Raw genomic sequence first — 16,089 nt, forward strand, 5'->3', positions numbered from 1 at the left:
GACGAATTATGAAAGCCAAGACTTAATTTTATTGCAACCTGACGAAATTCCAAAACAGCCAAATATTACAATTTTGACATAAAACTGCATTTTCCTCAAAATGTGTTTAGGCAACATCATGTACAGTATATTGACAACAATGCATGTTGACAACAAAATTGTCATTTGTATTTAATCTATCCCAGCTAGTGGTTTTGGTACAGCAAAAAAAGAAAAAAAGATCAGTTTTCCCTTAGACGTAGGTAAGAAAGATGTTTCCCGCCTGCATCAGAATGTGTTCTCTTCTAGTCTATTTAGGCAATGTTTCGTTGCCTAAATAAAGTGTTCGTATTGCAAATGCAAGTGCAGACGGTGTGCGGGTCTTTGTGCATTTTTCTGAATCCACGGAAACAATAATGAAATGAAATGAAAACAAAGCAGACCTTCTTATCTGCCAGGCTGACCAACACTGTGTGGCTGATCAGTTTAATGGTGTGTTTATGGGCAGTTCTGCAGTAGTGTCAACATTACCCGTCCAGTTCAAATGGAGTACACTACACATAACAGCAAACCCACAAAAGGAAAAGGAAAAAAGGAACAACAGCTGACAAAAAATGGAAAGGAAATAATAATAATTTTTAAAAAAGCACATAAAAAACGGTGCACTGGTGGGGTCTAATAATGGCATGGCTTCCCTGTTGATGACAGCAACATTACAATTTACAATTTAGGCATTTAGCAGACGCTCTTAATCCAGAGCGACGTTTCCCAAATACAGATGGGCAGGTGATGGAGAACATGAAAGAGTGGGAACAGAATCTAGAAATTGTGGATGAGAAGGTGAAGAATGAAGATGCAGGAGGATGGACAGCTGATGAAGAAGGTGAACAGAATGGAGACGTTGTGGATGAGAAGGTGTTGGTGCAGGAGGAATGGAGACTTGCGGTGGAATTCCATTCACTAAAAAGTCCAAGCAGAGACTGTGAGGAGGTTTAATATGTTCGAACTTCTTCAGCAGGTTATCCATTTTTGCCATTGACAATGAAAGGAGAAATTAGGTCAAATGTCCGCCAAATATTACTTAAATTTGTGGCAACACAAACATTAAATGCCATTGACAATTGATGTACGATGACAAGAGCACCCCTCACTTCACACAGGTGTGATTATTGAGGGCCCCTATATACAGCTTTTGTCCCCACAAAATGTCCGCAACACAAACATTAAATGCCATTGACAATGAAGGGAAAATGTACGTCATCTTGTCCCCCCACGTCTCATATTTGCCATCGTCAATGAAAGGAGAAATTAGGTCTAATGTCCGCCAAATATGACATAAAATGTCCTTAACACAAACATTAAATGCCATTGACAATGAAGGGAACATTTACGTCATCTTGTCCCCACACGTCTCATATTTGCCATCACAATTTATTTTTTGAGCCTATGCCCAGCTGTGTCTGTTTGTGTGTACCCCATAGCGATGATTTGATTGGCTGAGCACGCCATAGCGATGATTTGATTGGCTGAGCATCCCATAGCGATGATTTGATTGGCTGAGCACCCCATGATATTTACGTATTGAGGATAAAAAGTGAGGATTGACAAGTGTGGACGCCTTATTGTGATTGGCCGGAATGTGATGATGTATGATGATAAGACCGCCTACAAAAAAATGAAAACAAAGAGATGAAAGATGAAAACAAAAACAGTGTGTGTGTGTGTGTGTGTGTGTGTGTGTGTGTGTGTGTGTGTGTGTGTGTGTGTGTGTGTGTGTGTGTGTGTGTGTGTGTGTGTGTGTACACACATATATATAAACCATTTTAACAACTTTTAAGACAAATGACAAATGAACCAACTCAGAGTAGTCCGGCAGCCAATATGTGTCTTTTGTTTAAAGTGGGAAATTTGATTTTTTATTGGCCTAAAATATTGTCTATATACTATATACTGTACATACATTCATGAATCCACTTGATGACCAGCTGTCAGCATTGAACAATTTATTGTATAGGGGGCCGGGGGATATATGTGACCATACCATTAACATACTATAAGCCAAGGCAAGATTTTCAAAATGTCATTATGCTTTATGTAGCATGTGACATGTCAAACTATGGGGTTTTCGTGATTCTGAATCCATTCCAAGCATTCGTTTAATCGTTTTGCACAAAAAACACTCCTTGGGCTAAAAACGGCCATAGCCACTTGCCCAAATTTCCCCAAAATGTGCTGACCTCATCACATTTGTGATGACGGTTATGAACGTTTTTAGCCCAATGAGTGTTGTTTGTGCAAAACTCATGCTTGGAACGGTAGAATCATGAAAACCCCCTAGTTTGACATGTCACATGCTACTTAAAGCAAAATGATTTTTTTTACATGTTTGCCTTATATTAGGATGTTAATGGTATGGTCATTGGTCACATATAAACAAACCCCTATAACAAACACATTGCTCAATACCCACAGCGTGTCAGCAAGTGGATTCATGAATGCATGTACTGCATATAGACAATATTTTAGGCTAATAAAGAAAGTATATACCAAATTTCCCACTCCATGCCAGAGAACTAACATACAGGCAGCAGTGAAATCACCTGTACTCACAAGTACAGAGAAGCCACAGAGGCCTGACACACACACACACACACACACACACACACACACACACACACACACACACACACACACACACACACACACACACACACACACACACACACACACACACACACACACACACACACACACACACACACACACACACACACACAGCATTTCTTTGTCACAATAAATTCCTGCAGCGTGCACTTGTGTTAGAATTAACGAAAAATACCACCTCTATAGATTCAAACACCCATATATTTATTGTCTCAAGGCTTCCAAGGGCTGGTTTGTGGGGCCTCTGTCATACATTAATGTAAATGAAAAACAAAATAACATTTGTTCATTTTCACCATCACACTTTTGCTGATGCTCAGACAAAGCTACCTTGTGAATGAGATGTGAAAGAGTGTTGAGATTGTGTTGACATGCCATTCTGACCAATACACTTATATCGTGTCTATGTAAACATACGTGTGTGTGTGTGTGTGTGTGTGTGTGTGTGTGTGTGTGTGTGTGTGTGTGTGTGTGTGTGTAAGAGAGAGAAGGAGAACTCAAAGGGACAGCAGGTGTGGGCTAGGACAGTGTCTTTGTCTCAAAGCCCATTATTTATTGGGAATTTGAGCCACGAACCACCATTTGAAGACATTTAGCCTCTCAGACCCAAAACTTTGAATATTTAATTGTGTAGACTTCTTGTAAATGATGTAATGCCGATGTTTAACAATAACTCTTGAGAGCGTAAAGTGAAACCAAATGGACCCATTTGGTTTAATTTTACACTCGACGAGTTAAAGATCTATAAGGGTCCATTTGGTTACCAACTCTCCATCATTTAGCTGGGGACCACCTGGAACCCCTCAAGGACCACTGGTGGTCCCCGGACCACTGGGCTAGGGGAATATTATGCATTTTAGACACTGGATGTATGTACGACTTCGCTCACCACAAAGGAAGCAGAATATTCAATGAAAGAGAGGAGCGGACGACCACAGGGACTTGAAATGTCACCCCCCTGTGGAGATATAGTGTCACTGCAACTTTTGAAAAAGATTTTGCATCCAATCTCTTTGGTAATCTCTTCAGTGATTTTTAAAATTGGCCAAGACTAGTGATTACAGAGCAATGTATGCTTGATGCAAATGAAGTAATAAACATTTTCATGGTGTTGGGAGCTCTTAAACGTGTGTGTATATATATATATATATATATATATATATATATATATATATATATATATATATATATATATATATTTCTCTCTCATTAAAAACAAAGCACCAGTCATTTTGTATTTAAACAGCATTCAATATCACGTTACTTTCAAATTCAAACTCTAGATATTTACTGCTTCGGCACCCAGACCAGTGACACTTCAGACTAGTGAAAGACTAGTTACACTCCTGTTCCAATTGATTTTGGAGTATACCACTATTTTTAAGCAATACCTGCTTCGACATAATGAACGCTGACTTAAAAATATGATTTTTTTTAATGGAAATGTCCATTTCAGTGATTTGAAATAGTGTGACCTGCTGTGCTACAAGTCAACTAAGTATAATATGATTGGTATTTCTTTCTGATATGTTGTAAAGCTTGCATGGTCTGAAACTGCGGATATGGGGTTATTTTGGAAATGGAACCCGTGGAATTGAGTTGAACTGAACTGGTAGTAGGCAGCTGGTCAGTGGGTGCCGTCACAACAAGATCTTTATGTGGCACAGGCACTCTACAGTCCATAGTGATACGTGCCTTTTGAATATTGGCCTCTTGCACGTGTACAAGAAGAAGTCTCCATAAATAGATTTATACAGCAAAGTGCATGGAAGGAACAGTACAAAAATACCTCTGAATTTGTATCTCTGCAGCAACACGTTTTTTTCTTTTGGACTCTCAAAAGGTGAAAACTCGAGTGAGACCAAGATATCGTCAGTAAATAAAATACAATGTCATACATTATTTTCATTTTAGATTTTTTTTTCTTTTTTCTTTTTTTTCCTAGGCAAGATACAGAACTCTTAGAAATGTGAAGACATCGTTCTGGGATATGACACTCCCCACCCCACCCTACCTGCCCTTACCCCCAAGCCACAGCGATCCACCATTTTCGTTAGAGCAGAAGGTGATCACATTTAAACAAATATTCAAAATATACAGAAAATATGGAAATATATTATATATAGTTACGTATATAGTACGGAAGTAATGTCCAGGGCAGTTTGGCAATGTCCATTGTGTCCCCGAGCTCCCTCCTCCACGCCTGTTTGATTGGTTGATTTGTCTGCCAGTCAGTTGTAGCTCCTCCCACTTTCAGCTCTCGTTAAATCTGAGAACTCTGTGGCGCACCTTAGGAAACTATGCAAATAAAAATAAATACTATGAGTCCATCCAGTTTAACACTCGACAGAAAATCTCCAATTTGTTTTTTTAAGTCATTCCATAACGTGGATCAGAAAATAGTGTCTTTGACTCCTCTTTTTGAACGTTTTTCATCGTAGTTTTATTCTAAATTTTCGCATATTTATCCCCAAAATACTTCGCTTAAAAAACAAAACAAAACAAAAAACATTCTCATCAGGTGTTGAGAAAAATATAGACCTCTGATAGCTCAACTCCTTCTGGGTATAATAAGACTGCAGTCTCCATCAGTGGAATGCAGGCCCACCTCTCTGCACCTCTTCTTATGACTCAGTAGCACCCCAATCCCAGCTGTGAGCACACTCACTCGCCTGGGCTCAGAATGGCTGCTCCTGCAGCCAGAAGACGTACGCGCTTTCAGCACCCGGTGCAGGCTACAGTACACACCTCTGAGCATTCTTACAGGAGGGTTTGAGAGCGAGAGCTTGTGAGAGAGAGACAGAGACAGAGAGAAAGACAGTGGCAGGCGGGACGGATGTGAGGGAGAACGCAGCAACGCTGCACTCCCTGGGTTTGCCTCTCCTGTTCCTCTCCGTTCCATTACACGACCGGACAAAAAAAATCCACAAGCAAGAATTCAATCTTTTTTTTTCTCACTCCCTAGCAAGTTGTACTTTGAAACCTCTGTCTTGTTTCCGCAATGGAGTTAAGAGTTATTCTTTCTGTATAAGGGGAGGGGGTAGGGGGTGGGGGAGGGGGTCTTAAAATCCCTCTATATGACAGTAGGCCTCCAAACTGGAGAACAGGATATAGAGGAACCAGAGGCTGAAAAAGAAGGCTGAGGTGGCCAGTCTGTGTCCCCGGGGCCCGCCCAGTTCCCCTCCGATGTGGGCCCGGCGCCTGTACAGCAGCACCGACACAGCCAGGAAGGCAAAGATGGTGAAGAGGGTGATGGAGAAGGCCAGCGAGCCGGCCTCCACCACGAACGGCTTCCCTTGCATGTGCCAGTAGATGGCCGCCACGGACCAGGCCACGCCGATGCCCAGGAAGACGTTGACCGCATTGCTGCCGGTCACATTCCCAATAGAGGCGTCCGCGTATACGTCCTGCACCGCCGACACCTTGCTGGCAAACGTGTCTGTGGAGTAAACCAAGACCCAAAAATAAAATACAACTAGAGAATTCACAATTTGGGGAAATTGCAATTGCGGTTGCATGCACCGACCACAGTGAAGAAACAGTCAGTGTGGGCTCGAGTAGCTCACTAAGTACAGTATGATGATGATGATGTCTGATGATGATGTATTGACCCACATGACATCACCGGGGGCGGAATAATAATAAATACGTAGCTGCAAAACTCACTAATAACCGCTTTACATACATAGATTGTGCATTACATTCATCCATTCACACACACATTCATACACTGATGACAGAGGAAACCATGCAAGGCACCAACCTGCACATCGGAAGCAATTAGGGGTTCAGTGTCTTGCTCAAGGACACTTCGACACTAACTCTAGGGGAGCCCGGGTTCGAACTGGCAACCTTGCGGTTCCCATCCGGCCCTGAGCCACCGTCTTGTACTCTGATACATGTGATGTCACCAGCTATCCCTCCCAGTTCTATTCCCTGGTGAACAGGCACCCAAAACAATTAAGCTGTAGAAGTTGCTAGTGCAGCGACAGAGATCAGCCTCTCTTATCTAGCTGGCTACCCCACCATGAATGCAGTTAATTGTGTTCCTTGGAGTGCCTGGCCAAGCTGGAGGCACTGCAGCGTATTCGAAACCGCTAGAATCCACTTTGGTGGGCAGGATCTTCACTCCTGTGCCACCTGGACACCCCCTTTAAATACGAAATGTCATTTCTCTAGTATCCAAGTCCTGTATCGTGATATATTTCCACTGGTGACACAGGATGGTGAGACATAGAATTAGTGTCGGCACATTTGTTAGACACACATATTTTGACCTAATGGTTCGATAGTCAGTTTTGATCAAATGTTCTGTTGAAATGGGAAGCTATTGGATGGATTTTGATAAATCTTTTAAACAAATTGGCACTTATTTTTTAAATAAGAGTTCATTGTCTTTGTCATTCTATGGTCTTAATTAATCACAGGTATTATAATAATAATCTATCCCTAAATGAGAGAGGTGGAAATTGCTCAGCTGCTTGGGTAGAAGACAGCCAGAGTCGATCAGTGTCTATCTTTAAACATAGTAACATACACTCGCTAACTCATAAACTCATGCCCGCACACATTTTTAAGACAAATGCTTGCACACACAAACATACAATATCAGTTAATCACAGTCAGATTTCTGTTACATTTAGGCATAAATCCACCCATCCCTAAAGGACCAAACTCACACTCAGTAAGGCATGTTTAATTCAGCTAGAGCTGTTTAATTAACTGACCTGAATAACCATGATGGAATGTAACTTGATGGCTTGTCATGCCTAGTTTAAATAAATAAAAACGTGACTTAATATGTTGTTATCTTTGTTGTGGACCCCAGGAAGAGTAGCTGCTACTTTGTTGTTATCTTTGTTGTGGACCCCAGGAAGAGTAGCTGCTACTTTGTTGTTATCTTTGTTGTGGACCCCAGGAAGAGTAGCTGCTACTTTGTTGTTATCTTTGTTGTGGACCCCAGGAAGAGTAGCTGCTACTTTGTTGTTATTGTTTTTACATGGTGGTATCTGCAATATGACCAATTTGCTTAATCATCTGAAGTTAAAATACCGGTATAACAAAGTGATCTTGGCCAAACTATAGATGAACCAAAAACAGAAAAGTTAAAGAAAATCCACTGTTAAAAAGACTAAAAGTTCAATAAATGCATGACTTTTTCGAAAGTAATCCAATAATCGTGATCTCACTGTTGACCAAAAATAATGGTGATTATGCTTTTTGCCATAATCTAGCAGCCCTACATTCACAGTACCCATGTATTCCACCTGGATAAATACACACACACACACACACACACACACACACACACACACACACACACACACACACACACACACACACACACACACACACACACACACACACACACACACACACACACACACACACACACACACACACACACACACACACACACACACACACACACACACACACACACACACACACACACACACACACACACACACACAGAACTGACCAGGGACGGAGGTGCCGAGCGCCACAAACACCACAGCAGTGACCGAGTCCTTGAGGCCAATGGTGCAGCCAAAGTGGGATGCCAGGTCTCCGATGACGGCTGTCAGGAGGCCGATGATGACTATGGAGATGAAGAAGCACGCCCAGCCGTTCATGTACTCGGTGGGTGGCACGCAGGCGAACAGCACCTTCCAGAAGACGGTGAGGAAGTGCATGACGTAGTCGAAGCAGGACGGAAGTCGCTCCTCGCCCGTGTCCTCCTCGTCCTCATCTGGACGGGGAGAGAGAGCAGTGGTGGAAAAAGTACTCGAATGTTTTACTTAAGTAAAAGTATCAATCAATGCTGCAATATAGAAATACTCTGTCCCCGAATTCCAAGTATTGACAACAAAATGTACTTAAAGTACCAAAAGTAAAAGCCTCATTATACAGAATGTCCAATTTCAAATGTCACAAATATTTAGAAAATAGCCGATCAGCTCACAATGCATCGCGATGCAATGCATTGCGACAGGATGAGGGGTGACAGAGAAGAAAGGACGGACAACAACGTTCACTTAAAACTGTGGAACTATTACTGTGAAATCCCTGAATACCTGAAAAGAGCATAGGATAGGAAACATACAGTGAATGGACTCATTTGTAACTAACCACCATCACTAGATTCTAATTTAAATGAATCCTAGCTTATTTTGTTGTTTAAAAAAAGTTGGTTGAGGGTTAATTTTTCATATTAATAATAACATGCCCTACATATACAGATGCCCTAAGCCCTTCCCCAAAACATTTCATTTAATTTTTGTATTACTTTGTTGAGCAATAATTTGACTTCTAGCTTAGTTTTAAGCCCTGGGCTTTCAGCTTAGTTTTTCTTTTATAAACAACACTTTGTAAACAATGCTGTTTGGATGCTTGAGCAGAGGTCACAGCATGACACTGTGAGGTCAATTTGGGACTAATTTGTGCAATTATGTGGCAGGATCACCTCCAGGTTGGACAGTCACAAACCTGTAAACTAAAACATAACTATTAGTTTACAGTTGTGGGACAGTCTAACCTAGAGGTTATCCTGACCTGAAGTCATGTTTGAAGCTAGCAAAACAGCCAGTGTGACACATTGCTCATTGCAGGGACTGTCACAGTGTCCTTGAATAAGAGTAAGCCACATTATATTGGAAGGTGTCTCACATAGGGGTTAGTAAAACATCAATCTCGTAACATAAAAGTCACCCGTTTGATCTCACCGGTGGACGACATGAACTGCAATTGTCCTTGAGTGAGACACTGAAAGCCCCTTCAACCTGCTTACTCATTGTCACTCTGAATAAGGGCAACAACTTAACACCTCAAATGCAAAGTAAAATGGTGTACGCCAGGGGACACTGTGTTGATTCAAAGTGGCAGGCCATGTGAGGCACATCCATTTTTTAGTGCTACTGGTGGCGGTGGAAGAGGAAGGGGAGGAGAGAGGAGGAGCACCATGAAAAAATAAACAGTGTCGCTGGATTAAATATTTCAACAGTTAGGTAGGTGAAGTGATGAAGCAAGGCACTGGGACTGTGGTGGGTTTGATGGATGTCATATGGTGATGATGAGACATGATGAGACTCTCTTTACATTCATTGTAAGAATATCATAGGTATATTGTACATGTATCAATTTTACATTATGAAATGACATAGCCCAATGCAAAATAGTATATATAAAATAAATAATAATTATGAAATATACCGGTAGGCAAATAATTGGTTACTGATCTCAAAATGAGATGTGTCTATATTGCATATGATATGTTGGCCAAGTTTCATCAAATGATGAAGCTGTTTACTGTGTTTATAATTCATGAGTTATGAATTAATCTAAGCCCTTATTTATGAATGTTTAGAAATTGTAATTTAGGATTATTGACTGATCTTAAAATTGTGTCATTCTGAGAGCACCATTGGTAGTGGTGGAAAAATTTAAAGTAATAAAACTGATTTAATTTAGTTTTGAAGGGAATATGTTGAAATGGCTTTTCAAAGAGGAGGTTTCTCTTCTCTCATTTCTAGAGAAAGCTTCAACAAAGTATTTTAATACTGTTAAAATAAAAGTGTGTTGTGATTTTGAAGTATTAAGTATGAAATGTGGGGAAAAAACGAAGTCTAAAATGAAACAAACCTATCATTTAACTACTATCTATTGCCTAAATTATTTAATAATCTATTGTAGTAATCCAGCCTGACAGTGTCGTGGGTTTGAGTCTCGATCTTGACGACCTTTGCTGCATGTCTTTCCCCCCATCTCTCTCCCCGTTGCCTGTCAACTTAGATGTACATCTATCAATAAAGGCTAAAAGCCCCCAAAAAATATATATATAAAAAAGAAAAGGCTCATGTGTCGCTGTAGACACCTGGAATCTGAGCATGGTGGGACCTGTACCTGCACTGACAGTAATTGCCTCCATAAACTGTTCTCTCCAAGAGTTGGTTCCGACCACTAAAGCCAGGTTGGTCTTCTTGATCAACTTGTCCACTGTGCTCTGTATGATAAAAAAAAAGAAAATGAAAAAGATAAGCAGATAAACAATCCATTCATCATTTACATTCAGAATGTAAGTTCCATGCCAAGGACCCCCAAATAATCATAGCCTGCAGCCCCTCATTGCAAATCCCTTTAAGAACATGACACTAGCCGCCCTGCAAGCTCACAACACAAGCTTGTAGATCTGCTATTTTCAATATTTTTACATTTCTTACAATAATGGCATCCCCAAAATCGTAACGGCAGGTTGAAAGTGGTTACATTGGCACAGTTGAAATGTAATTTAAATTAGATTTGTTTTTAATATTATGTTTTATGACACTCCCCCCATCTATTGTCCTCTTCATTCCACCTGTACCCCCTGGGGGCTCAGCCCCTGCTTTAAAGATCACTGCTATAAGCTTGAGGCTTCATTCAGTGCTCATCCTTCACCACTTGATGGCAGTGGCATCAAGTCCTCAGCAAAAGCAACCCATCCCTTCTATTTGATGCATGATTGAAACAAATATGTTGTGTATATTTGTGCTACTGAGGAGGATGGAGGATGTCAGTACTGCACTAAGTGAACATCTCATACAGTGTTTGACATTATAAATTGACATTCACTTTTATGAAATAAGCACGAAAACAGGAACATTTGGGCTTGTATAAATACCCAGCAGCTAACAGTTTTGATTGAAGGGTTGTTTTTCACGGTGAAAATCGCCTACCTTGAACTCATAAGACTCCTCAATGATGACTTCAAGCTTGGAGTGTTCCCCCAGCACTGGTTTGCCCATCTCTGCAATCCGTTTGGCTTCCTCGACATCTGATGACAGCTTCCTGTCTGGTATGTCTGTGGAGGGAGAATGGTGGAAGAGGAGAGGAGAGGAGAGGAGAGGAGAGGAGAGGAGAGGAGAGGAGAGGAGAGGAGAGGAGAGGAGAGGAATAAGATGATTAAAGTAAAGCAGGAAAGTTATGTTAGATGTTAGTTAATACAGTTAAAGTACTTTGCTGTACGATTCAGACAAAACATGAGGAAAGAACATTGATTGATTTGTTATTGTTATTTTTAAAAAATCGAATTACTTTATGTTTCCTTCGTATTGGGGGACTTTATGATAGCCTACATTATTACACTTGTATGCTTCAATTATGTCTAATAAAAAGCTCAACTTGTAAAAAAAGAAAACAAAAAACAAATAAAGATGTAGAAGAAAGAAATAGAGGATACATTTTAATAATGCAGAATCCATACCCAAACTATTCTCTGTGGCTAATGTCCTCTTGTGTACATCATTTACGTTATATAAGCTCAAATGAGCTTTCACGCTTGGTCGGGCATTCGACAAGACCAAACAGAGCGGCCAAACATTGGAGGAATACTTTGTTCATCCTGCGGTGGAACACTGGAACAATGTCCCTAATAAGCAGTAACATTTCACTGAGCTGGATTGATCTACTGCCAGACTACCAAACACCTAAATTATGAATTAAATTCAATACAGATTTATACCTCGGTCTCTCTCTCTGTCCGTCTATTTTAATAGTTTTTTTAATCACTAGACTATTAATATTGTATGTGTATTGTGTTCTTTTCTTTCTACGTGTTTTAAACAATCAAATTCTATAGTTTGATATAAAGCTCTGTAACATTGTTTTTAAAATGTGTAGAAATGCATGTTATTATTATCAACACAATGTCCCATGTCCTGTGTGGCTGTGGTACAGACACCATTGTTGGAGCAGTACAAACTGGTTCATAACATTGGTTCAGTAATGACTAAAGATTCCTGTAGACTTCACAACTATACAGTGAGTATACAGTGTATTTAATTTTGGCAAGTCACAACGTTGAGGGAGAAAGTATAAAGTAGGCTTAACTTTGTGGGAAAGACAGACAGACGGAGCGAGGGAGAGAGATAACTGTCTCTCCACTCTCATCCTCATGTCTGTAACACTCCCACCAAGACACCTGGTGCAGAAACCCTGTCAATTTGAGGCCCTGAGTCCCAACCCGCTGCTCTTAACTGAAAACACGCTCACTATTAAATATTAACGCTGCCATTAAAGATCACAGCCAAGCTACCCTTGATAGGGAAGAGCGGTCAGGTGTGTCAGCACAGCAGGCACTTGTGCACTCAAACTCCAGCACACATGCTCAAACACACACACACACACACACAGTCAACTTGTCATGTTACCATTATACTGTATACACATGCTTATGCATACCGCACGCGCGCGCGCACACACACACACACACACACACACACACACACACACACACACACACACACACACACACACACACACACACACACACACACACACACACACACACACACACACACACACACACACACACACACACACACACACACACATGCTTTTAAGCTAAATCAATTACACACTCAAAGACAGTATGTGCCCTGAAGACCTGTACTGACAGGGTTTTGTTTTTGCTCATGTTTAAAATGTGATTATCACACCATTCCTCTTGCACTGTGCCAAAATATGTACTCAATGAGAACAACAAGACAAAAAAAACACACAGCATTAATCACATAGTAAGTGATTAAATTTCTAATTTCTGAGCTGAGATTCTTTTTTATGGTTATCTAATGGTTTGGCCTTCCGCTTGACAAGGGAAAATAAAGTCATGAGTTTGTGATTAATTAATCCTGTGGTCAGGGGAATTAATCCATCATTCAGTTGCAGACGATGTCAGACAAAAAAGGACACCTATGCCGTTGGAGGTGAAACTGCTTAGCTGAAGCTGTTAGAGACTGGGAATTTATAGCCAATTTCAACCTGGTATGACATCCCTCGCTATTTCGGGCATGTCATTTCAGGCAAAAAAATAAATAAAAAAATAGCACAAATAGAAGATCAGAGCATTATGTGCTTGTAGATCTGCTATTTTAGCTACTTTTGAAAATAGGGCTCAAGTTATTATTAAGCCCTACCAAACCAAGGGGATGGACATTCTCCAGAATTATTGACCATTTACAATCTCACACAAATGCGAATTGACCGTCATGATCTTGTAGATCGGCTATTTTCAGCAAAGAGATTTGGGGCCCTATCCCTTACCACTTATCCCTAAACTTATTTTTTACTATTTTGAAAAAACATTTTAAAATAGTTCAACTAACCGATCTACATCGACACGTTGTGACTCGTGAGCTTGTAGATCGGCTATTTGAACTATTTTAAAAGGTTTTACTTTGAAATAGTAAAAAATGGCAAATAAGTTTAGGGATAAGGGGTAAGGGGTGGCGCAATATATAGGCCCAAGTCTAGAGGGAAAAGGTACAGTAGGAGACCAGTTATAGACCCTTGGGGTGCCCCAGTCAGCTCAAGTTCATAGTGTTTAAGAGGTTAAGGAGGTACATTATCCACCATATCTCTCTTTTATGTAAGTCTAAGTGCTGGGGGTAATCTACTGTAGCATAGGAAATATATAGATTTGATTACTGTTTAGTGCTTTTCAGTAGAATAGCTACAGTATGCCAAATTCATATATCATTCAGAAAATATCTTTAGTGTTCAATGAAGTATTTATAATCGCCAATGAGCAACTTTACATTAACTGACTGATCAATGTGCTCCTAATCACTTCAGACCAGTCCTCCTGCTCGGAGATATTAGATTTTTTCCCCCCGAAAAAAAAAAAAAACCAAACATTTTAAGATCTAGGGCATTAGTGGTTAGTTCATTTTTGGAAGTTTGGGTCCCGGGAAGACACCAAATTTCTCTTTTGGGTCCAGAGCAGAACACATTTGGGAAGATATTCCCCAGAGACAAAACCACAGCACACTCAGTGAAACACCATCATCATCAGCAGCAGCAGGGATGCCGAGAAAGGAGAACAACTTACCTTCAGCTAGCAACAGAGCTGTGGAGGAAGAAGAGGGAAGAAGATGGGGGTAGATGAGGCATGGGGAAAAACAGCAAAGAAGTGATGAGTTGCAAAAATGGAAGAAACGTAGATAAGGAATAGAGCATGTTAATAAGAGGCAAAAACAAGAAGAGAAATGTAATGGAGGCAGAAAATGACCATGAATTAGCAGTAAGGTGTAATGTATATGGGTCTGATTACAGCCCTGGATGAGTATAGCAGAAATATTGCGGGGTTCTGTAATATCTTTCTGAGTTCGTACAAGGGTACAGGGGTGTATTAATGGAACACATTTCCCGATAGCAATCAAGGAAAGTTCTGTGAGAATATTTGATGCCATGAAGACCTAATATGAGGGTACGCTGAAATTCTCATTCACACAGTTGATTACTCCCATCTTCTGTCAGCTGGCTGAGTTTGAAGGTAATGGCAATACAATAAACCCTTATTTAATCAGATGCACTAAGGACACCGCAGCACTTAATAACTGTGCACTGCAAAAAAATCATCATCATGAGCATACTGCATTATAAGGGTGTATGAAGAGTTGAATACAAATCGCTAATGCAGTGACATAGATCGATTGTTGCAGTGCTTGGCCAAACCAGAGGCACCAGGAGGAAGGAGGAATCAAACCTCAGCCTTCACGGTGATGGTGGATATACATCAATAAAGATAATACCACTAAATGCCACTCAATCTTCAAATATTCACTTACCACAAGTGATGATTGGCAGAGCAGTAGATAATTCATTTTAAAATACATATTCTTTTCACTACTCAGCTATGATGCAGTCATGGATCTTTGATTTCATAGATAGAGCACTATGCAGTAGCATGTCATGCTCCCATTATGAAGCAGTTACAGTGTGATTATGCTGTACCTACAGTTCATTATGGGAAACACTTCAAGTCAAGTACATGTTGTTATTTACTATAGTGCTATAGCTTGGGGGAGGGGTTTCACAGGCAACCATGGCTGTATTCACACAGTCACACTTTGGAGCTGTCTATATAGCTTCTAGGGGTGTCAAAAAAAATCGATTCGAATTAAAATCGCGATTCCGTTATGAACGATTCAAAATCGATTCATAATTTCCATTTTGTTTTAGATTTATTTTTCTGGTTACAGTTACAGGAGTTTTCACTACATGGTGTCTGTGATATGAAATGTAAGCTTACCCTAATCACAGTAAACATCATGTCTTCAGTCATTTTCTAGTTACTGTAGTCACTTCAGTTCAAAGATTCACATCCCTAATAGCTTCACTGGTGCTTTTGAAACTTTAGCAATAAAGTGTAAAATTATTTCCCAATACAGAGGCAAATTTTATATCCTAATTTTTATTTTATCTGAACAACTTTAAATCTGGTGTGGTGTCCCTGCAGAAACACATCTTGCTGTATGTTGGTGTTTCACTGTTTGTTTCTGTTGCCCAAAAACATCCCTGTCTACCAAAACAAACTACAGCAAGAGGGCAATGTGTTTATGTAAGGGCAATGTGTAAATGCAATTTTTGCTTCATTCAGAATGAAGGTGCAACATTTTGTGCAGAAAA

The 16,089-nt window shown here is 40.3% G+C and overlaps 1 protein-coding gene across 2 annotated transcripts in view; it reads right to left on the minus strand.

Annotated features, from left to right (window-relative positions):
* Window positions 1-3,854: 3,854 nt before the first annotated feature.
* The window catches only part of slc8a3 (solute carrier family 8 member 3), a 124,333-nt gene continuing 112,098 nt past the window's right edge, over window positions 3,855-16,089 (minus strand). Inside the window, exons 4-9 of one of the 2 annotated variants that reach the window (XR_013792342.1) lie at window positions 14,510-14,527; window positions 11,358-11,482; window positions 10,546-10,645; window positions 8,126-8,395; window positions 4,060-6,082; window positions 3,855-4,017 (exon numbers count right to left, since the gene is read on the minus strand). Coding sequence is in view for 1 of the 2 variants with exons in the window: in XM_079529009.1 (XP_079385135.1) it covers window positions 5,706-6,082; window positions 8,126-8,395; window positions 10,546-10,645; window positions 11,358-11,482; window positions 14,510-14,527 (890 nt within the window). In the remaining variant the exon portion in view is untranslated. Of the gene's footprint in view, window positions 6,083-8,125; window positions 8,396-10,545; window positions 10,646-11,357; window positions 11,483-14,509; window positions 14,528-16,089 lie in introns of both variants that reach the window. The other variant, XM_079529009.1, reaches the window with a different exon arrangement.

The sequence above is a fragment of the Electrona antarctica genome (assembly GCF_951216825.1).
Source record: "Electrona antarctica genome assembly, chromosome: 18".
In the NCBI taxonomy this organism is placed as follows: domain Eukaryota; kingdom Metazoa; phylum Chordata; class Actinopteri; order Myctophiformes; family Myctophidae; genus Electrona; species Electrona antarctica.